This window comes from Cherax quadricarinatus, chromosome 15, assembly GCF_038502225.1.
Source record: "Cherax quadricarinatus isolate ZL_2023a chromosome 15, ASM3850222v1, whole genome shotgun sequence".
Lineage (NCBI taxonomy): Eukaryota > Metazoa > Arthropoda > Malacostraca > Decapoda > Parastacidae > Cherax > Cherax quadricarinatus.
Window position 1 is genome coordinate 4493460 of NC_091306.1, and position 22406 is coordinate 4515865.

A 22406-nucleotide genomic window follows, 5' to 3' on the forward strand; every position below is an offset into this window, starting at 1 on the left:
TGGGGTGGAAGGAACGCGAGTATTTATAGTCCGGCTGAGGTCAGGTGAAGAATGCTGCATCTGATGATGTACCGAGTTGGGTTGTAGAGTCTAAAAACTTGGGTAGCTTGGAAAGGAGACTGGACAAGTTTGTGAGCAGACCTTCTACAGTGTTCTTATGTGGGATAGCGATGAAGGAGTTTCTTGGCAAGTGGTTCAGCTATGTTATAGAAGCCACTATTCTGGTTGAAGTTGTCGGATATAGAAATAAGTGATGATTCCAGGATTCTTCGGTATTGAGTGTTGTCTTCTGTGGCGATAAGTCTTGAGTTTCTGTAGTTTATCAAGTGGTTGTGTGAATTACGGTGTTGTACGCAGGCATTCCTTGTGTCGTCAGACCTGCTTGCGTATTGGTGTTCTGAAATACGTGTTTGGAGGTCCCTTGATGTTTCGCCCACGTATAACTTGTTGCAGTCATTACAAGGGATTATGTATACCCCTGCAGAGGATGGAGGCTTGTCCTGCCTACTACTGGTGATGTCCTTGATGGTCGTGGTTGTGGAGGTAGATACTTGGAATGATGTTTTGGCAAAGATGTTGGAAACATGTTTGGCAATGGAGTTGGTGGGAAGGACTATGTATCTCTTCTCGGCAGTGTCTTCTCTGGGTGTGTTGAAGATGTTTAGTGCTCGCCGTCTGCAGTCTCTGATGAAGTGACGAGGATAGTGGAGTTTGGAAAATACTTGTTCAATTATAGTGCATTCTTCCTCAAGGAACTCGTTGCTGCAGATTCTGAGTGCACGCAGGAAGAAGCCTATAATTACACCACGTTTGGTTTTGGTGTCGTGGTGAGAGTAGAAGTGGAGAAGATCGTTTTGGTTGGTGGGTTTTCGATAGACTTTAAAACGAAGTTCGTGGTCAGCTTTGCAGAGTAGAACATCAAGGAAAGGAAGAGTGTTGTCGACCTCTTCTTCAAGTGTGAACTGGATTGAAGGCTCGACCTGGTTGAGCTTGTCTTGGAGAGCTTGAACGTTGAAGCGTTTAGGAGTTATGAGGAGAATGTCGTCAACATAACGGAGCCAGGTGACAGACGAAGGAATAATGGTGGAGAAACGTTCGGCTTCTAGATGTTCCATGTATAGGTTCGCCAGGACTGCACTCAGTGGCGAACCCATGGGTAGTCCAAAAGTCTGCTGAAAGAGGTGATTTTCAAAAGAGAAACACGTAAAGCCAACACATAGTTCAACCAGGTCGATGAAATCGCTGGCTGGAATGGGAAGATCAAGTGAATCGTCAATTTTCTTGCGCAAGAGATCGATGGCTTGTTTAGTAGGTACTTTAGTGAATAGGGAAGTCACGTCAAGGCTGGAAAGTTTCTTGTTCCTGATGTTGATGTTGCGAATGCGATTGAGAAGATCACCTGAGTGTTTGAGATGTGCTGGACTGATAGTGCCCAAGAGTTTCGAGAGGTGTTTGGCGAGAATTCCTGAGAGCTGGTGGGGAGCACTGCCTATTCCCGAGGATATGGGCCTCAGTGGGATACCAGGCTTGTGAGTCTTTGGCAGGCCGTACATTCTGGCAGGTCTGGGGTTGCTGGGCATGGTGTGCAGAAGTTTCTTCCCTTGTTCTGAGCTCCTCAGAATGCGGCGAGTCCTTTGAAGAAAAGTTTTAGTAAGGTTGTCCACTTGGTTAGTTGTCATGAACACTGACGATTACAGGAACAAAATGCTCAATCTACTTAATGACCCAGATACCTACAAACCTCTCACAACTAACCAAGTGGACAACCTTACTAAAACTTTTCTTCAAAGGACTCGCCGCATTCTGAGGAGCTCAGAACAAGGGAAGAAACTTCTGCACACCATGCCCAGCAACCCCAGACCTGCCAGAATGTACGGCCTGCCAAAGACTCACAAGCCTGGTATCCCACTGAGGCCCATATCCTCGGGAATAGGCAGTGCTCCCCACCAGCTCTCAGGAATTCTCGCCAAACACCTCTCGAAACTCTTGGGCACTATCAGTCCAGCACATCTCAAACACTCAGGTGATCCTCTCAATCGCATTCGCAACATCAACATCAGGAACAAGAAACTTTCCAGCCTTGACGTGACTTCCCTATTCACTAAAGTACCTACTAAACAAGCCATCGATCTCTTGCGCAAGAAAATTGACGATTCACTTGATCTTCCCATTCCAGCCAGCGATTTCATCGACCTGGTTGAACTATGTGTTGGCTTTACGTGTTTCTCTTTTGAAAATCACCTCTTTCAGCAGACTTTTGGACTACCCATGGGTTCGCCACTGAGTGCAGTCCTGGCGAACCTATACATGGAACATCTAGAAGCCGAACGTTTCTCCACCATTATTCCTTCGTCTGTCACCTGGCTCCGTTATGTTGACGACATTCTCCTCATAACTCCTAAACGCTTCAACGTTCAAGCTCTCCAAGACAAGCTCAACCAGGTCGAGCCTTCAATCCAGTTCACACTTGAAGAAGAGGTCGACAACACTCTTCCTTTCCTTGATGTTCTACTCTGCAAAGCTGACCACGAACTTCGTTTTAAAGTCTATCGAAAACCCACCAACCAAAACGATCTTCTCCACTTCTACTCTCACCACGACACCAAAACCAAACGTGGTGTAATTATAGGCTTCTTCCTGCGTGCACTCAGAATCTGCAGCAACGAGTTCCTTGAGGAAGAATGCACTATAATTGAACAAGTATTTTCCAAACTCCACTATCCTCGTCACTTCATCAGAGACTGCAGACGGCGAGCACTAAACATCTTCAACACACCCAGAGAAGACACTGCCGAGAAGAGATACATAGTCCTTCCCACCAACTCCATTGCCAAACATGTTTCCAACATCTTTGCCAAAACATCATTCCAAGTATCTACCTCCACAACCACGACCATCAAGGACATCACCAGTAGTAGGCAGGACAAGCCTCCATCCTCTGCAGGGGTATACATAATCCCTTGTAATGACTGCAACAAGTTATACGTGGGCGAAACATCAAGGGACCTCCAAACACGCATTTCAGAACACCAATACGCAAGCAGGTCTGACGACACAAGGAATGCCTGCGTACAACACCGTAATTCACACAACCACTTGATAAACTACAGAAACTCAAGACTTATCGCCACAGAAGACAACACTCAATACCGAAGAATCCTGGAATCATCACTTATTTCTATATCCGACAACTTCAACCAGAATAGTGGCTTCTATAACATAGCTGAACCACTTGCCAAGAAACTCCTTCATCGCTATCCCACATAAGAACACTGTAGAAGGTCTGCTCACAAACTTGTCCAGTCTCCTTTCCAAGCTACCCAAGTTTTTAGACTCTACAACCCAACTCGGTACATCATCAGATGCAGCATTCTTCACCTGACCTCAGCCGGACTATAAATACTCGCGTTCCTTCCACCCCAGGTAGTTCTGTTTCTGTTTGTGACTTGAAAAAGCCCACTGTGTGGGCGAAACGTAGTCAATAAAGGATCACATTATACTGCATTTGTGTTTATATTGCCATTGTGTCGGTATTTTATACCATTTATTTCCAAAACATTTTTGTAATGACTTTATTTTATTGTTTTATTTTGGTATTTCATGTTTTACTTTACTTTTTATGTTGTTAGTACTGTATTTTATACTGTAAGGTTTAGGATAAACACTGTGTACAACACAAATAGTTATTTATTTCCCAGAAATTTGGCATAAAAAACACGGTCGTAAGTCGAGTGGTCGTAAGTCGAGCAGGTCGTAAGTCGGATGGTAGGTGTATTATGGCAAGAGGAATGCTTATGGTATTCGATGAAAAATGATAAGTACCATGAATATATATGACAAAGTAAATGTTGGATTATAATGAAACCTCAAGATAATGGAGTTTGTGGAGTCAGATTTTAAGAAATATATTAAAGATGGCTTGGATATAGGAAGAGAGTGATTTTTAGGATCGTAATGTTTATGGAACTTAGTTATAAACTAAGGGTTGAGAAGGAGATCAGTACAAAAACCAAAATATGTATCATTTATTTAAACTACCTGGATGGACAAAATGAAGTACACAAGGAAAAGGTCTTTCAGGGACAAGATTAGAAAAGATTAGACACATAGGGCAGCCTGGATGAATGTCTCCCAAAATAGAAATTACCATTAGTGAACAGTATCTAAAATTATAAAGTCATACCTAGAGTAACTGAAGATAAATGATGAAAGAAAATGACTTCAGTTTTGTTGAGCTGAAATCTGAACCTAGTGAATCTTAACATCCACAGTTACTTGATGCATCTTTGTACATCAAATGTTTTATGTCTTATTTGATGTATTATGTCTAATTCTTAAGTATAAGCATAGGCATCATGTTCTTGGGTTGTCTGTCTATCCATCTGTTGATACAGCAACACTAATGGAAGTACACATATACATAACAGTGTCCCATCTAATTTGTAATTGGTTGTAGTATAATATTTATCTATAGGAACTAAAAGTTTTCAAGAATCTACTAATAAATAACCTACTAAGAAGATGGTTTGAGTGTATATTTTTGTAGTTATTCTCCAAAAATATATAAAAATCAAACTTGCCTAAAAATATAGGAGAAAAGTATTATTAAACAATTACACTGCACAACCTCTGCCAGGTAGGCAGAAATTGCTTTTCAAAGAGTCATTCCAAAAGTTACCATAGCCACAGTCAAACAAATTTGGCACTGTAAATACTGTAGTCTTGAGATACATATTGCGATACTAATTGATCATATACAATATAAACAGCTTGGATGGCAGTGAACAAGTTGGCCAAGGTGCGCGACGTAAAGTACGTGACTCCACCACTATGGTCTCGGCAGAAGTCAACACCACCAGTGACTCTCAGAAGTGTTTATGAGATGCTGATAAGCATGAAATTATTGTTTGCAAACAGCACAGAAATTACAATTCATTGTAAGTGGTTCTCATACATTTTTAATACAGTACAGTGTAAATTTAAAAGCCATTAAGTTTTAGCTTTCAAATTTATAACTTAGAACATCAATACAGTTACTCCATTTAAGACACCTTTGTACATTAATACACCCACAAATGAAAAGAACCTGTTTCCCTTAAAATATACAAACCAATATGTGTACAATTATGTGTAAACTGTGTGCTTGATTTGGAAGTGTACGAGTATGGATACTTGCTAGTGCATGTTTGTAGTCATGTAGCATGTCAGTAATTATCTATTTGTAGTTAAAGGAGCAATGCCATGCTTGTGATATCATAACTTCAGTGTTTAGTATGTCACACAATGGAAGTTCCTCATCTTACACACATCCACACTTACAAAAGGGAAATCTAGGAACCATTTAACATTTTACTGCTGCTGAACTGCAGTGGAAATGCATGAAACATAATCATCCTTTGAAATATTGTTTGTCGCATAAACATCTCGTTTGTAAATTGAAAAACCAGGAATGTAGCTCATTTGTAAGTTGGAACCTATATTTTTCAAAGTTACCACTGGTTATAGCATACTATAATACCATATCTCCTATACCTCATAAGTCCAGCAGTCTTATCGCTACTTACAAAAAAATAATTCTAGTTCCTACTGTATATCCTTCATGACCCAGCTTGCTCAATTTGCAACTGGGACTTCTTGTCTCTGTTGATGGTGCTAAGAAATCTATGTATGTACAATACAGTAGGACTCCCTCCCCCGTATCTGCAGGGGATAAGTTCCAAGATAAATAACAGAAAAAGACACAATACCGTGACTGGAACAAAACACAAATAACCCACACATAGAACAGAGGAGCTTACAATGACGTTTCGGTCCAAATTGGACCATTTACAGAGTCACGCTAACAAAAAGGAGAGCAGGATGGGTATTGCTATGAGCTCTCCTCTCTCTCCTGTCCTTGCTAATCTTTACATGGAATACTTCGAGACTGTTCTTCTCCCTACTATCGATGTGCGCTCTTCACTCTGGCTCCGCTATGTTGATGACATCTTTGAATAACAGTGTAACTTTGTCAATGGTCCAAGTCGGACCGAAACGTCGTCGTAAGCTTCTCTCTTTTATGTGCGGGTTATTTGTGTATGGCATCTTTGCTCTGTGGCCTCATGACTCTTGTCTCTTCCAACCATTTCTTGATGCTCTTAATAATCTTGCCCCTTCCATTAAGTTTAAAGCTGAATGGGAATCTAACTCCTTGCTTCCTTTTCTTGATGTTCATGTCCACCGCTCAGATACAGGTTTTACCTTTTCCGTTTACCGCAAGCCTATGCACAGTGGCATGTACATTCACTACTTTTCTTATCATGCTTCCTCTGTCAAGAAAAGTGTTCTTATCTCCCTCTTTCTCCATGCTCTCCGCATATGTGATCCTCAGTTCCTTCAATCCAAAATTTCCACTCTTCATAATTCATTTTCCCATCTTGGCTACCTTTCCCATTTCATTGACTCTGCTTTCTCTTCTCACGTGCTAAATGGACTTTCTTCTCTCCCAAACTCTCTACTCCTGGGAACTCTTCTGTCCTCTGCCTTCCCTACATTTCCAGTCTTTCTAATCTCAACAACTCTCTCCGTTCCTTAGACATCAAACTTACTTTCTGCCAGGCTAATACTCTTCGCACTAATCTTGTTCATACCTCTCCTCCCTCTACAGATGCTCCTGGCGTCTACTCTATTTCTTGTTCCTCCTGTCCTCTTCAATACATTGGAGAAACTGGTCGATCTCTTTCTGACAGACTTAGGGAACACAAAAATAGTGTTAGGCTTGCCAACACTAACAGTGCTCTTTTCTGTCACGTCAGAGATCACAGCCATCCTATTGGCTGGTCTTCTGCTAAAACTGTCTTCCCTACTTCCAACTTTAACAGTCACCGTCTGGTTGAATCCTCCCTAATACACAACTTTCCTTGTATGAATCTTAGCCCTGGCTTCATCTCTGTAGATACCTTCCTCTCCCACTACATTGTAAAATGCTCCAAACTTCAGAACACTAGTGGCCTAACCTGATTCCTCCTTTTTTCTTCCCCCTCTTCCCCTTTCCTCTTTCTCTTTTGGGTCGTCTTTCTTCTGCCCTGTGTATTTGTTACGTATTTATTTGTTTTTCACCCCCCCCCCTCATTGTTCTTGCTCTTACCCTCTGTGGGCACCTAGCTCCCTTGCAGTGCTCCTCTTTCTTAGTATTTGACTGGCCCCTCCTACTCTTACTACCTCCCCACTATTACTACCTTCCCTCTACTGCTACTACCTTCCCTCCATTACTACCTTCCCTCCACTACTACTACCTTCCCTCCACTACTACCACTACTACTACCACCTCCTGCCTATATATACCCATCCTGCTCTCCTTTTCATTAGTGTGACTTTGTAAATGGTCCAAGTTGGACCGAAACGTCGTCATAAGCTCCTCTCTTCTATGTGCGAGTTATTTGTGTTTAAGTTCCAAGAACCTCCCGTGGATACTGAAACTGAGGATAGTAGCAAACCCTATACATAAGTCCTATACATACCAATTATAAAGTTTAATTGATAAAATATGCACAGTAAGTGGAGAATTATCACTTTTTCACTGATGGGAAGCACCTAACAACTTTTCTTAGGCTTTGAAGAACCACCAGCTTCTCTACTTTTGCGCTTTGGGCCCATTGTTATGTAAAATTAAGAGGTATTTTGGGGCCACAGTAAATTGTGGATAACTGAAGCCGCGGATAGCGAGTCATTGGGTACAGGAGTTCTACTGTATATCTGTATCCTCCTATCTGTTTATGTTATGAGGTGCATGGTTGTTTTCTATCAGGCAAAGGTATTTAGTGTTTTCGATCATTGTACCTCATATTTCTTAGCTGTTGAAGCCATTTTGTAGCAAGTCTTTGAACTTTTTCTATCAATTGTATATAGTTTTTGGGTATGGAGACCACACTTCATTTATGCTTGTGTATATTTGCATGAATTGAGACTAGAAATTGTACATTTGTGTGTATGATAGATTCATAAGGTTAAAACAATGAAGTTGAAAAGAGTGAAACATGACCCTCCTACAACCTAGTCCTAAAATTAACTATACAGGACGGCCCCACATATTTGGCACCCTCTTTTTGGTGTTCTACATTTTCGTTGGCTTTAAGTTGAGTCACTGTTCATTATGTTCAATGCTTTTACGGCTTCTCCGTCATTTTCACAGAACAGTTGCATAAGGGAATGGTGGCCGGTGCCATATTTTAAGGCAAGTATTGTATGCACTATGTATTTGTTTAACTTAAGTATCTTTTTTTTATGCCTAGCTGTATTGAACATTTAATATATGATAATCTAAAAACGTTATCAGTCAGTTTAGACACCAACAGTTTTTGCTTATCGCACGGGGTGGGGAACCCAAGAGCCATACAAATGTGGCCCTCCTGTATACACCATAATAAATCAGTTAAAATCAGAACTGTTAGCTTAAAATTAGGCACAGCATATATGATGTATCAGTAAATGATGGGAAAAGTACTGTATTTGTGGAAATTCTTCATGCAAAGACTTCTATGAACATCCTAGGCATAAACCATACCACAGGTGGGGTTAGAACCCGTGATCAGATCGCAGGTTCTAATCCCACCTGTGGTATGGTTTGTTTGTAATTGTGTCATTACGATTTCATGAGTCATCCTAGGCATAATATTTAGCTTTATATTTGTGCATCACTAACTTTTTAGCAGTGCCAAGATTATTTTCAGTCCACACAGAAAGACAGTGCTTTTATCTTCATTGCAAATAATTTCTAAAAGGGATGCTTTAATGATGGTGAAAGTCTCTAGATCCATGAAATTGGAGCTCTCTCCTTCCTCAATTCAAACTTGATTACTCTTCACCTTTATGGATTTAGTACTTTCTAAGAATAATTTATATATTTATTGCTAAGTTATTTTTATGAATAATAGACACAAATAGCAGTACTAATTGGAAACTTTGTTAAGAAAATATTTAGCCTGGACAGTAAAGCTTATTATTCAAATATGATCACACTTTTTCAACTTTGACCGGACTTGAAAAAGCCTGATGCTCAAGCAAAAAAAAATCTATTACTGCTATTGTGTCTTTATCACTACAACTCGTCGATATTCCCATACCGTCTACTATTGCAAAACTATCTTTGTGTACATTATTTTTTCATAGAGGAGTATGTGTGGATGGCTGAAAAATGAAGTAACAGTGGACATAATAAAAAGTATAATATACAACATGTATATCAGAAAAGCAGAATTTTTCAGTGATGTAGAAGTAGCGTGAGAGAATGTGTGGATGCCTCTGAATTGAGCTTCACAAGGTGTAAGGCTAACTGTATGGCATTATTACAGGGAAGAAAAAGCATATTCAATTTTAGTGGTCACTTTGGGAAGTATAATGCACCTTGGTACAATCAGCAAATAATTTGTTTGAAATATAAAATATGTTAGCTAATAATAAGAACAGGTAGGAGTATTCCAATAATTTTACAATGGAATGGTGCTTGAGGTGCAGACTCAAAACCTGTAATAAAAAAAAAAATTGTTCATTGGGTATACCATATACATGTACTTTTCTTGGGCTACAGTTCTTGCAAATCTTAATATTAACAATATTAGAGCCATATTTAAGTAAATGTGACTTCGTGAAGTCATGCTGGCTATTAGAAATTTCCTTTTTTTTTTTTTTTTTTTTACTCAAAAACTGGTTAAAGAATCAGTATGAATTTATTTGGCCTTAATAAGCTAATACAGTGGACCCCTGCTTTACGATCACCTCCCAATGCGACCAATTATGTAAGTGGATTTATGTAAGTGCATTTGTACGTGTATGTTTGGGGGGTCTGAAATGGACTAATCTAATTCACAATATTCCTTATGGGAACAAATTCGTCCAGTACTGGCACCTGAACATACTTCTGGAATGAAATAATATCGTAAACCGGGGGTCCACTGTACAGTGGACCCCCGAGTTTCGGCAGCTTCGACTTTCGCGACATTCAACCTTCGGCGAGTTTTTTTGGAAAAATTTGGCCTCGAGTTTCTTGAAAAAACTCGTGTTTCGGCGACCGTCCAGTACCCGTCCGCCCGTCACCGCGCACACAAAGCCAGTCTCCCATGCCATTCACGCTCAGTGTGCCATTGTTTACCAACATGTGACCATCACCCCGTGGGTTCATACAATACATTTGATAATAATCCATTGTTTTTTGTGCTTGCAACTGCTAAATAAGTCATCATGGACCCAAGGAAAGCTAGTGCAAGCTCTTTGGTAAATAAAGTGAGTGACGGGGATGTGGAAGAGTTGGTGGAGGACCACAGGGAAGAGCTAACCACTGACAAACTGCAAGAGCTTCAACTGGAACAGCATCAGACCTCAGCCAAGGAACTTGCTTCAGAGGAGGAGGAAGAGGGAGTTGATGAGGTGCCTTCTTCAGTGATTAAGGGCATGTGTGGAATGGATTGCAAAGTTTTGTTGAAAAGTATCACCCTGACCAAGGTGAAACAAGCCATATCTGCAACATGTACAATGACAGTGTTGTGTCCCACTTCAGGGAAATCTTAAAGAAATGCCAAAAAAAGACCTCTGGATAGATATTTTGTGTGCCAGGGGTCCAGTGACTCTCAAGGTGTTCCCAGTGGCATTAAAAGAAGGGAAGTAACCCCAGATAAGGACTTGCTACCTAAAGTCCTAATGGAAGGAGATTCTCCTTCCAAACAATAGTGTACACCTTCCTCCTATCACCTCCTCCCATCTTCCATCCACCCAGAAGTCTTCAGTAAAGGTAAGTGTAATATTATTATTTATTTTAAATGCATGTACTTGATTTCTGATTGTTTTCATTATGTAAATCTTTATTTAATTTTAAAAAAATATTTTATTTTAATATTTTTGGGTGTCTGCAACGGATTAATTTTATTTCCATTATTTCTTATGGGGAAAATGGTTTTGAGTTTCGTGAATTTCAACCTTCGGCAGGCTCTCTGGAATGGATTAATCACGAAACTCGGGGGTCCACTGTACTTTGTACAGCTTTCATAGTAATTTCAAAATTGGTTTAGATGCAGATTTCTTAAAGGTGAATTTACAGTTGATCAGTTCTTTGAATATACCAGTTATTTGTGACTTTTGCTTTTCAAGTGATGGTTTTAAAGTTAATAATACACCATAAGGTTTTGGCATACAGTTTGTGATGTCTTGTTCGTTCCTGATGAGACTACTGGATACTGCACATTTTTGCACTATGTAGTTATGTAAGGTGACTTGTTTTTATATATGATGAATGACCTTACTGGTACTGTATATAATTTGCACGAGTTTGCTTGACCTGACAAATTTGTTGACATGGCACATTTTCTTATTTAAAGTTTTGCAGTGACATAAGGAAAATTGTATCAAGCTTTTTTTTTTTTTTAAAAGATCTTGGTAATGTTATTGACAATAAGCAAAGTTTCTAGTTTATAATGAATATGTTTACATCACAAAATGAAATTTGAGCATTTTCTCTTTTAAAGTGCAGGTACAGTAATATTTGTAGATTTGTTAATTTTTACTTCATGTGTTATTCATAATGTATTTATATTGTAATTATAAGTATTTTTAATTAAAAAATGTTGATAAAATGTCTTTGTATATACTGTACTGTATGCTGAAGGTAATTTCATAGTTTTTAGATTAGAAAATTTTCAGTTTGGACGATATGTTGGTTTACTGTTGAAAGATTGTTGTGCTGGACATTTTATTTCAGGGTCCCCACCCCTACCCCAGTCTGCTTTATAGAATTATATTAGGTCTGCTTCAGTTATTGGGATGGCCTAGCCCTAAACCATGACCATTCATTCTTGGTTATACAGTGGAACCCTGGTTTTCGTCCTTAATCCGTTCCAGAAGGTTGGTCAAAATTCGAAATGGACGAAAACTGAAATAATATTTCCCATAAAAAATAATGTAAATCCAATTGATCCATTCCAGACACCCAAAAATATTATCAAAAAAAGCATTTTATAGAGAATAACTATAGTTTTACATACAGAAAAAATGAGGAATAAATATAAAGCACTAATGAAATGGATAAATGAACATTTAAATCACTTTTACCTTTTTTGGAGACTTGTTGGTGTTTGGAAGATGGTGAGGAGGGGAGAGGGAGGAGAGGTTATCTCTACTACCATCACTACCACCCTTTACCACCATCACTACAGGTCGGCCATCATTAATCCGGCATCATTGGGACCTGAGTATGCTCGATTAGTGAGTTAGCTGGATTACAGAGTGGTTAGGTTAGAATATACATAATTAACATATCAATAGAGACTTTCTGCTACATCTTCCTCATTTGCATCACTGTTTTCTCTCCAATGGCTTGCTGCTGTGGATTTACAGCCATCTGCACAATTTATGAGTTAGTATAATGATGAAATTTGAGTCAGTATAATGATGAAATTTGAGTCAGTATAATGATGAAATTATGCTAGCCAAAATTAATGCCGGATTACTGATGGAACCAGATAACTGATTGCCAGATTAGTAATGGCCGACCTGTACCACCCTCTACCACCATCACTACCAACACCACAACTACTACCACCCAATACCACCATCACAACCACCCTCTACCACCATCACAACCACTACCACCCTCTACTGCCATTGAATTCTATAGTGTTTCTTGCCTTCTTTATCAAAGGGCTGGTGCTCGGAACTTTATTTGGCCCCATGGTGGCTTATTTAACAGTCGCACTCAATAAACAAATACAAAAAACAATGGATTATTATGAAATGTTTCGCATGAACGCGCAGGGTAATGGTCACTTGAGAAACAAAGCCAGACTGACTCAGAATGTGTGCGTGGGATGCTTTGTGTGGGTGCGGGCAGACGGACGTGTTCATTACAGCGGACGAAAACCGAGGTGGTGAATGAAAACCAGGACAATATTTTGACGACAAAAGTCATTGAAAATGGAATTCGACGAAAACCAGGGCAAACGAAACCTGAGGTTCCACTGTATACAGTACACACATTACTTACCTTAAAATATTTTCATACTTAGTTTATAGTGAGTGGTGAATATTCATTGTAGGAAGTCTGAATAAATGAAGAATGGGTATAATTGTAAAAAGCTGTATTAGCGAAACGCTGTAAAGCGGGGCCTGCCTGTATATCAGTTTATTGCCCACGATTATGTAAAACAGTTCAAAAGGCCAACATGTGTGCCAAGCATCATTTTCTCAAATGAACCTACATTCCTGGAGACACAGTAGGGCCATATATGGCAGGAAGTCAGCAGATCATGGCCCACATAATACCACCTTTGTGTTTAATTCTTTTATGACATCAGCCATCTCCCACTAAGGTAGGGAGATACAAAGAGCAACACATTCCCCATTGTTCATTCAATAACTGTCATGCCAGTGTGTAGACATTACACTTCAAATGGCCCTCCGAACTGCAACATCCTCACCTATCTTTCAGAGTGCAGGCACTTAAAAAAAAAGGGAAACACATTTACTATTATTAATTTAATACTATCTTTCCAGAGTGTGCTAACATCACACTTCAGATGACTCTCCAAGCTGCAACTAGGTTTAGCACTTCTTTTTGATTATAATAGTAATCCAAACTGTAATATCCCCACCCCTCCTTTAGAGTGCATTTATTGTACTTTCCCTTTCCAGGTCTCGAGTCCAGCTAACCAGTTTTCCTGAATTCCCTCATAAATGTGGTCTTGCTCACATTGCAACACTGTCAAGCCATAGAAACCACCTGCTTTTACTCACTTCAATCTAACATACATAAGCCTGTTGGATGTCCAAGCCCCCTAACATTCAAAACCTCCTACATTTCTTTCCCTAAACCCCTGAGTTTCCAAAGTTTTGCCAAAATATCCACCGCTGATTTATATACTTAGTCGTCCTATTCTGCTTCAGCCTCTAAATGCCCCAAACTGCCTCAACAGTCCCTCCTCAGCCCTCTGAATTATACAATACAATATTTTAGATACATCAAAAAATAAAAGGATTCCAGTAATGAAATAGTTTAGTACACTTTTTTTTTATTGCGGTCTGTACAGAGAAATGGTAAATTTATTATGCTTTCTGTTTCCTTAAAATTTATGCAGTATGCAATTCTGAACAGTGTATTAATTTTAGCCACTGCTGTACATTATTGAGTGGAAACTGCAATCTTCACAAATGGAAATATAATAAATAAGCAAGAAAATTTCACGATCTTACAGACTGGCAAATAAGTTCAAATCTATACATAGCTATGAAAAAAGTTTTAGTAACCATGAATTTCTCTAAAATTACAGGATAACACAAAAGTCTTGCATAATTTAATGCAATAAAATGGAGTTATTAGGGCCAGATTACTCCTAATGTACTCTGCTCGACAGCAAATTTCCAGTTGAAGAGGGCTGAGCAGATACAGACCTGATATATGTTAAACATTTACCAATTTTTAAAATATGACCTTACTATATCAATGAGTCAAAATTTAGGATAACTGACAAAAATTTTTAATTATTTTCACATGGTTATATAGTGACAGATCATTTGCTGAACATGTACAGTAAATACTCTATACAACCACTGATTCTCCATTGAAGTATAGTAGCTGACAAGACCTCTTATAAACATCCACAAATTTTGTCTCGTGATGCTTTGTGCATTACAGCATCTGGCATGGATTATAATCTTACATGTTGTCATATTTGTCATTCTTATGTATAGAAATAAGTTACATTTTAAAAAATGTAAAGAAAAAAAAAAGAGATATTAAGCATGTACTGATACAGATAATGTTACCACTACATAAAAATATTCATAAGAAAAATGGTAGACAAGTTGCTGCTACTTACTCTTAAGGTGCTTCAACTGCTTAGGTTATCAGCGCCTATGCAAGTTGATTGATGCATCTTGCAATGATTTAAATTACATATAATAGCAGCAAATCAGTTATAGCACATGGAATATGGCCGGTTTGTTGAAAGAAGAAGAAAAGATATATATATATATATATACAGTAGAACCTCTACTTATGAGCGCCTCCATGTGCGAGTTTTTCCAGATACGAGCAGTCACTCGGTTGAATTTTTGCTTCCAGATGCGAGCAAAATTTCCAGATACGAGTGGGCCTCAAGGGAGGTTCCTTGACGCTGGTGAGGGGCTCTTTCTCTTGATCTAGGGAATTGGATCTCATTTGTTTGTTGGACTATCTTATTGAAACTTGGGCAATGTATAACGAAAAAATGCTTCTTAACATACACTTAAATTGAAAGAAATTGGACCATAAATAACAGAGTTCATTTCTAAGCCATTAGCTGCCCCTTAGTGGAATATTTTTTGTATGATTTTTATGGTTGTATTCTCATTTTTTTGGTCTCATTTGATAGAATGGAAGATATATTACAGAAATAGATATGATTTTGATTGGTTTCATGATGAAAAGTACCTTGAAATTGAGCTCAAAGTAGCAGAAATATTAAATTTTTGCCAATGTTCAAGAGGAAACAATACCTGTCCGAGTGGCCATTCCAATACGCAGTCATGAATGGGTTGACATTATTTATACAATTATTACAATAATGCAGTAGTCTGCATAACAGTAAATCTATTTTTTGTGTGAATAAAGATTCCAAATGTTAAGCAAGAGCATTATTATAAGAATACGTACGTACTAATGATAATTATAATACTATGAGTTTCAGATTGCCACCACGAGATGGCGTGGTGGCGGTCAAAACAATGCTCGGTCCACATGTGTTTAACTTGCAGTAGAGGGAAATTCTCATATCTTCCTTACATGTGCAGTTATTTTGCAAAATTTCTTGTTTCTAACCATGGGTCCTAAGAAAGCAAGTGCAAAGGACAGTGCTGAGAAGAAAAAGAGGATGATTTCCATTGAATTAAAGCTGTGAACAGTGAAGTAATAAAGTGTAGCATTATTATTATTTTTTCCTTAAGAAACTACGATGTTATCTAATGCAGTTTGCCTTACAAACACACTGTTTTCTGTTATAATAAAAGCATGGGAAGGTAGTCAAGAGCAGGAATGGCTGCTGTGGTTCCACTACCACTACTCGCATACGTAATATTTCGTTCATTCTAGTGTACGTATATACGTATCGTGTTTCTATGTTATTAATATTGTTTATTATGTCGTATTAGATGAATTGTGATGGATAAATAAGCTGTAGAGTTATTGGAAAATTATTGAAGTATTTTGTCGTGCCTCCTGAGAGCCGGAACGAATTAATTTCATTTCAATTAATTTAAATGAGGAAAATTGACTCTGTAGACGAGCAAATCCAGATGCGAGCAAGGTCACGGAACGGATTAAACTCGTAAGTACAGGTTCCACTGTATACATGTATATACAGTGGACCCCCCCTTATGAACGCATCACGTTACGTTAAATCCGCCATACAAAGCATTTGAACGCAAAAATTTTGCCTCGCCTCACGATAAAAAACTCGCCTTGCGTGATTCGTCCGGGACGCGTCCCATGTGTGGCTTCAGCGCCAGTGTTTACAAGCCAGCCAGTGCGGTTGCATCTACGCATGCATTCGGTACATTTCACATTATCCCAGTGTTTTTAGTGTTTGTAACTGCAAAATAAGTCACCATGGACCCCAAGAAAGCTTCTAATGCCATCCCTGTGGTAAAAAGGGCGAGAATTAGTATGGAATTGAAAAAAGAGATTAAGGAAATGTGTGCAAAGTGGGTTGAACTGCAAACCTTTACAGATGAAAATCACCCTGACACAGCTACTGCAAGCTGTGTTGGCAACCTGTACAATGACAATGTTATGGCCCATGTTAGGAAAGTCTTAAAGGAATAGGAAGTACAGAGCTCTATGGACAGATTTGTTGTGCGACAGAGGTGCAGTGACTCTCAAGCTGGTCCTAGTGGTATTAAAAGAAGGGAAGTAACCCCAGAAAAGGACTTACTACCTCAAGTCCTAATGGAAGGGGATTCCCCTTCTAAACAATAACTTCCACACACTCCCCCTCCTCCCATCTCATCAATCATCACCAGATCTTCAATAAAGGTAAGTGTCATGTATTCTATTCTTAGTAAAGTAGTAATTGTGCATGTCTGCTTCAGTTTGTGTGTATTAAAATTAATATTTCATGTGGTAAAAAAAAAAATTTTCATACTTTGGGGTGTCAGGAACGGATTAATTTGATTTCCATTATTTCTCATGGGGAAAATTAATTCAGCTTACGATGAGCTCTCAGGAACGGATTAATATCATAAGGCGGGGGTCCACTGTATACGTGTATATATATATATATATATACAGGGGACCCCCTGAGTTTTGTGAGCCTTGTGCTTCGTGAATTTCGACTTTTGGTAACTCTTTTCATCAAAATAAAGCCTTGTGGTTTGTGATTTGCCTCACGATTCGTCCATCATACGAAACACGTCCGTGTAGCCGGGAGCAGAGGCTGGGCGTACACAAAGGCTCCCACACAACATTCAGGAGTCAGTGTGGCATTGTGGATGAGTAACCATTTTAGAGCCAGGAACGTCTGCATTGTTCATTCTGGACCCTATTTTGAAATTGGCATACTTTTTAATTTGCGTGAAATTGGCCAAATTGCAAATTTCTGACCACGTTATTGGGTAGTTGAAATTGGTAAATGGGCAGTTTCTTGTACTCAATCGATAGAACAAATGGAGTTCTAAAGAAATACCTGTGAGTTTGGTCGACTGGCACAATGGAATTAGCCAAAAATAGGGCTCAAAGTGAGGGAAATCGCTGATTCGTAAATATCGCTGAGGTCGCTAACTTCGCGAGAGCGTAATTCCATAAGTTTTCCATCAAATTTCATTCTTTTGGTGTCATTACAGTGTACATGCTTTACAGGCTATATGAAAATTTGATACACCTCATCCCCTAGTTCTCCATATCCAACTTTGGTTACGCCATATCTCTACCAAACAAAGATATTGTTTTTTGTTGGGTCCCTGGTCATGTTGACATACAGGGCAATGAAGAGGCAGATACTGCTGCACGGTCAGCAGTACATGACCTTCCAGTTTCACATAGAGGTGTTCCATTCACGGACTATTTTGCTGTAATTGCTACCCACCTTCACACCCGTTGGCAACGTTGGTCTGATCTGCTCAACAACAGATTTCATCCAATTAACCCTTTCAGGGTTTCGGCCGTACTAGTAGGGCTTACGTGCCAGGGTCCTTGACGTACTAGTACTCATAAATTCTAGCGCCTTCAAATCTAGTGAGAGAAAGCTGGTAGGCCTACATATGAAAGAATGTGCCTATGTGGTCAGTGTGTGCATTATAAAAATCCTGGAGCACACAGTGCTTAATTAAAAAAAAAAAGACCATGTTTTTAGATTAAAACAGCGACTTTGCATTATATTTTCGTATGGTTTTTATTGTTGTATTCTTGTTTTCCTGGTCTCATTTGATAGAATGGAAGACATATTACAGAAATTGAGATGATTTTGACTGGTTTTACAATGAAAAGTACCTCGAAATTGAGCTCAAAGTAGCAGAAATGTTCGATTTTTACCAAATTTCAAAAGTAAACAAATCATGCTAAGCAACCAATACACATCAACTGGCGAGTCTAATATTCTTTCACAAGTGCGCCGATATTATTTATACCATTTCTACACTAATGCAGTAGTATGCATAACAGTAAATCTTCTATTTTTTGTGACAATAAAAATTCAAAATGGAAAGCAAAAGAATGTAAGAGGGGCATGGGGACGTGACTAATGAACAGAGGAAATGTTATTTTACTGCCAGGAATGTCTTTCTTGTTTATTCTGGACCCTATTTGGAAATTGGCATCTTTTGAAATTTGTGTGTAATTGGCAAAATTGCTAAATTCTGACCACTGTATTGGATAATTGAGACACTTATGCAACATATGGGAATCTTTATTCAGGAAACGTTTCGCCACACAGTGGCTTCATCAGTCCGATACAAAGTAGAAAGGCGTAAGGAGAGGAAGAGTTTGAGGTAATCAGTCCCTCAGCCTGGAGTTGATGTGTTCAGTCCATCAATCTTGCAGAATGTACAGCATAGGGCCGTAGACGTGGCTTATATACTGTAGTGAGGTGAGGCGAAGCAGGTGGTGAGGTCATAGTGGTACCATCCACTAGTCGAAGTAGGTCTTCGTCCAAAGGTTGAACAAGTGTTGAAGAATTCTTTGTAACAAGATCCCATGATGCTGCAGTGTCAGACAGTTGTGATGAATGGTTTGAAGATTCCCGTATGTTGCATAAGTGTCTCAATCTTCAACTTGTCGGTTTTTCAAACCATTCATCACAACTGTCTGACACTGCAGCATCATGGGATCTTGTTACAAAGAATTCTTCAACACTTGTCCAACCTTTGGACGAAGACCTACTTCGACTAGTGGATGGTACCACTATGACCTCACCTCCTGCTTCGCCTCACCTCACTACAGTATATAAGCCACGTCTACGGCCCTATGCTGTACATTCTGCAAGATTGATGGACTGAACACATCGACTCCAGGCTGAGGGACTGATTACCTCAAACTCCTCCTCTCCTTACGCCTTTCTACTTTGTATCGGACTGATGAAGCCACTGTGTGGCGAAATGTTTCCTGAATAAAGATTCCCATATGTTGCGTAAGTGTCTCAATCTTCAACTTGTCGGTTTTTCAAACCATTCATCACAACTGTATTGGATAGTTGAAATCGGTAAATGGGTGGTTTCTTGTACTCAGTCGATAGAAAAAATGGAGTTCTAGCGAAATAGGTATGATTTTTGTCGACTAGTGCACTGGAATTGGCTGAAAATAGGGCTCAAAGTGGGCAAAATCGCTGATGCATAAACAACATCAAGACCGCTAACTTTGCAAAAGCATAATTCCGTAAGTTTTCCATCAAATTTCATATTTTTGGTGTCATTATGATTGGGAAAAGATTCTCTATCTTTTCATAAGTTTTTTTTTTTTTGTTGAAATTTGGGAGACCTTGAGAACAAGTCTCTGAAAGGGCCTGTGAACCCTGAAAGGGTTAAACCAAGTCTAGGTTACTGACCGTCGTCTTGTCATCAGTGTCAAAGTTGGGAGACTACTCTCTCCCGTCTTCGCATTGACCACACTCGTCTTACTCACGGGTATCTCATGGAGAGGCGCCCTGTTCCTCTCTCTGAGAATTGTCAGGTTCCAGTATCTGTTAGCCACATTCTGTTAGACTGCCCACTCTATCAACGAGCACGCAGAACTTACCTCCATTGTTGTCTCCGCTCTGCTGCTCTCTTTACCTTCCCTTCTTGCTGACAGGCCCTCCTTTAACCCTTTGAGGGTCGACAGGCCCTCTCCGAGACTCATTCTCAGGAACGGACAAATTTAAAAAAAAAAAAAAAAAATTTCTTATGAAAAGATAGAGAATCTTTTCCCGATCATAATGACACCAAAAATATGAAATTTGATGGAAAACTTATGGAATTATGCTCTCATGAAGTTAGCGGTCTCGGCGATGTTTACGGATCAGCGATTTTGCCCACTTTGAGCCCCATTTTCCGCCAGTTCCACTGTACTAATCGACAAAAAACATGAATATTTCGCTAGAACTCCATTTTTTCAATTGAATGAGTGCAAGAAACCACCCATTTACCAATTTCAACTATCCAGTACAGTGGTCAGAATTTAGCAATTTTGCCAATTTCACACAAATTTCAAAAGATGCCAATTTCCGAATAGGGTCCAGAACAAACAAGAAATACATTCCTGGCACTAAAATGACATTTCCTCTGTTCATTAGTCACGTTTCAAGGCCCGTCTTACATTCTTTTGCTTTCCACTTTGAGTTTTTATTCTCACAAAAAATAGAAGACTTACTGTTATGCAGACTACTGCATTAGTGTAAAAAATGGTATGAATCATATTGGCGCACTTGCAAAAGAATATTAGACTCACCAGTTGACGTGTATTGAACACTTGGCATGATTTGTTTACTTTTGAACTTTGGTAAAAATCGAACATTTCTGCTACTCTGAGCTCAATTTCAAGGTACTTTTCATTGTAAAACCAGTCAAAATCATCTCAATTTCTATGATATGGCTTCCATTCTATAAAATGAGACCAAGAAAACTAGATTACAACAATAAATACCATACGAAAATACAGTGCAAAGTCACTGTTTTATTCCAAAAAAACGGTCAAAGTTTTTTTTTTCTCATTATGCACTGTGTGATGCAGGATTTTTTTTATACCATGCACACTAACCACACAGACCCATTCTTTCATATGGAGGCCTACCAGCTTTCTCCCACTAGATTTGAGGGCACTAGAATTTAGGCGTACTAGTACGTCAAAAACCCTGGGTCGTATTCCGTACTAGTACGTACGTCCGAAACCCTCAAAGGGTTAATCTGAACTCTCTCATTGACTTTTTGACAACAACTGATTTACTCCACAAACTCTTATGATGATGCCTTTAGCACTCCCCACAGCTCTTTCTACCTCAATATCTTGCTATCCTCTACCCCTGCACTATCCACTGTCCTCCGTAACTCTCTAATCCCTCTGCCTTTTGCCACCCGATACTCTCGCTTCCTTCCCTGCCCTGCAGCGCTGTATGGCCCTTGTGGTTTAGCACTTCTTTTTTTATTATAATAATTGGTGTCATTACCATCAGGAAAAGATTATCATTCCATAAGTTTTTTTTTTTTTTTCGAAAAATTTTTGACACAAGGAGACACCTCAGGATTTGGGGTTTAGACAGTCAAGGGGTTAATCCATCTATGATATTTTCTTCAAGATTATAAGAAACACGTTACGTAGCATATGAACATGCTATATTTGTGCTATGGAGGTGTGGTAATTGGGTGGAGGGAAAACATTACATTTTCATTGGTCCAGCACCAAAGAAAGTGTGTGAATCTGCGTTGGCCCAGTCACAATGCTTTTGTTTACAATTCTTGCCATGAATTATATACATTACTTTTCCCTTGTTTATGATGGCATCTAACGGTAGTTGTTAGAAATGCTTAAACTCGGTGAACATGGTATGTCGATGGTAATAATATGGCTCTGGGCCACATTAAATATCATGTAGCTATGTAGGTAGGTAGGTGCAGCTGTGTAACCAGGCAGACTACATCTACCGGCTACATACACCTGACTTCCTACAAACAAGTACTACTCGCCTCTCACCCTACATTAAGACTACGAATACTATTTTAAGGTAATGAATGTACTGGCCCCAAGGTGGCTTATTTAGCAGTCGCACTCAATAAACAACAGATTATTACGAAATGTTTTGTATGAACGCGCTGGGTAGTGTTCACTTGACGAGAAACAAAGCCAGACTGACTCGGAACACGTGTATGGGATGAAAACTGAGGTGATGAACAAAAACTGACAAAATTTTGACGAGAAAGAGTCGTCAAAAACCGAATTCAGCGAAAAC

At 39.1% G+C, this 22406-nt stretch overlaps 1 protein-coding gene across 5 annotated transcripts in view; it reads left to right on the forward strand.

Annotated features, from left to right (window-relative positions):
- LOC128692132 (uncharacterized) overlaps positions 1-22406 on the forward strand; it is a 76780-nt gene that overhangs the window by 51376 nt on the left and 2998 nt on the right. For 2 of the 5 annotated variants that reach the window (XR_008407547.2, XR_008407550.2), the window contains one exon: positions 4770-4937. Coding sequence is in view for 1 of the 5 variants with exons in the window: in XM_053781155.2 (XP_053637130.1) it covers positions 4770-4881 (112 nt within the window). In the remaining 4 variants the exon portion in view is untranslated. Of the gene's footprint in view, positions 1-4769; positions 6624-8170; positions 10762-13653; positions 14584-22406 lie in introns of those variants that run through there. The other 3 variants (XR_008407548.2, XR_008407549.2, XM_053781155.2) reach the window with 3 other exon arrangements.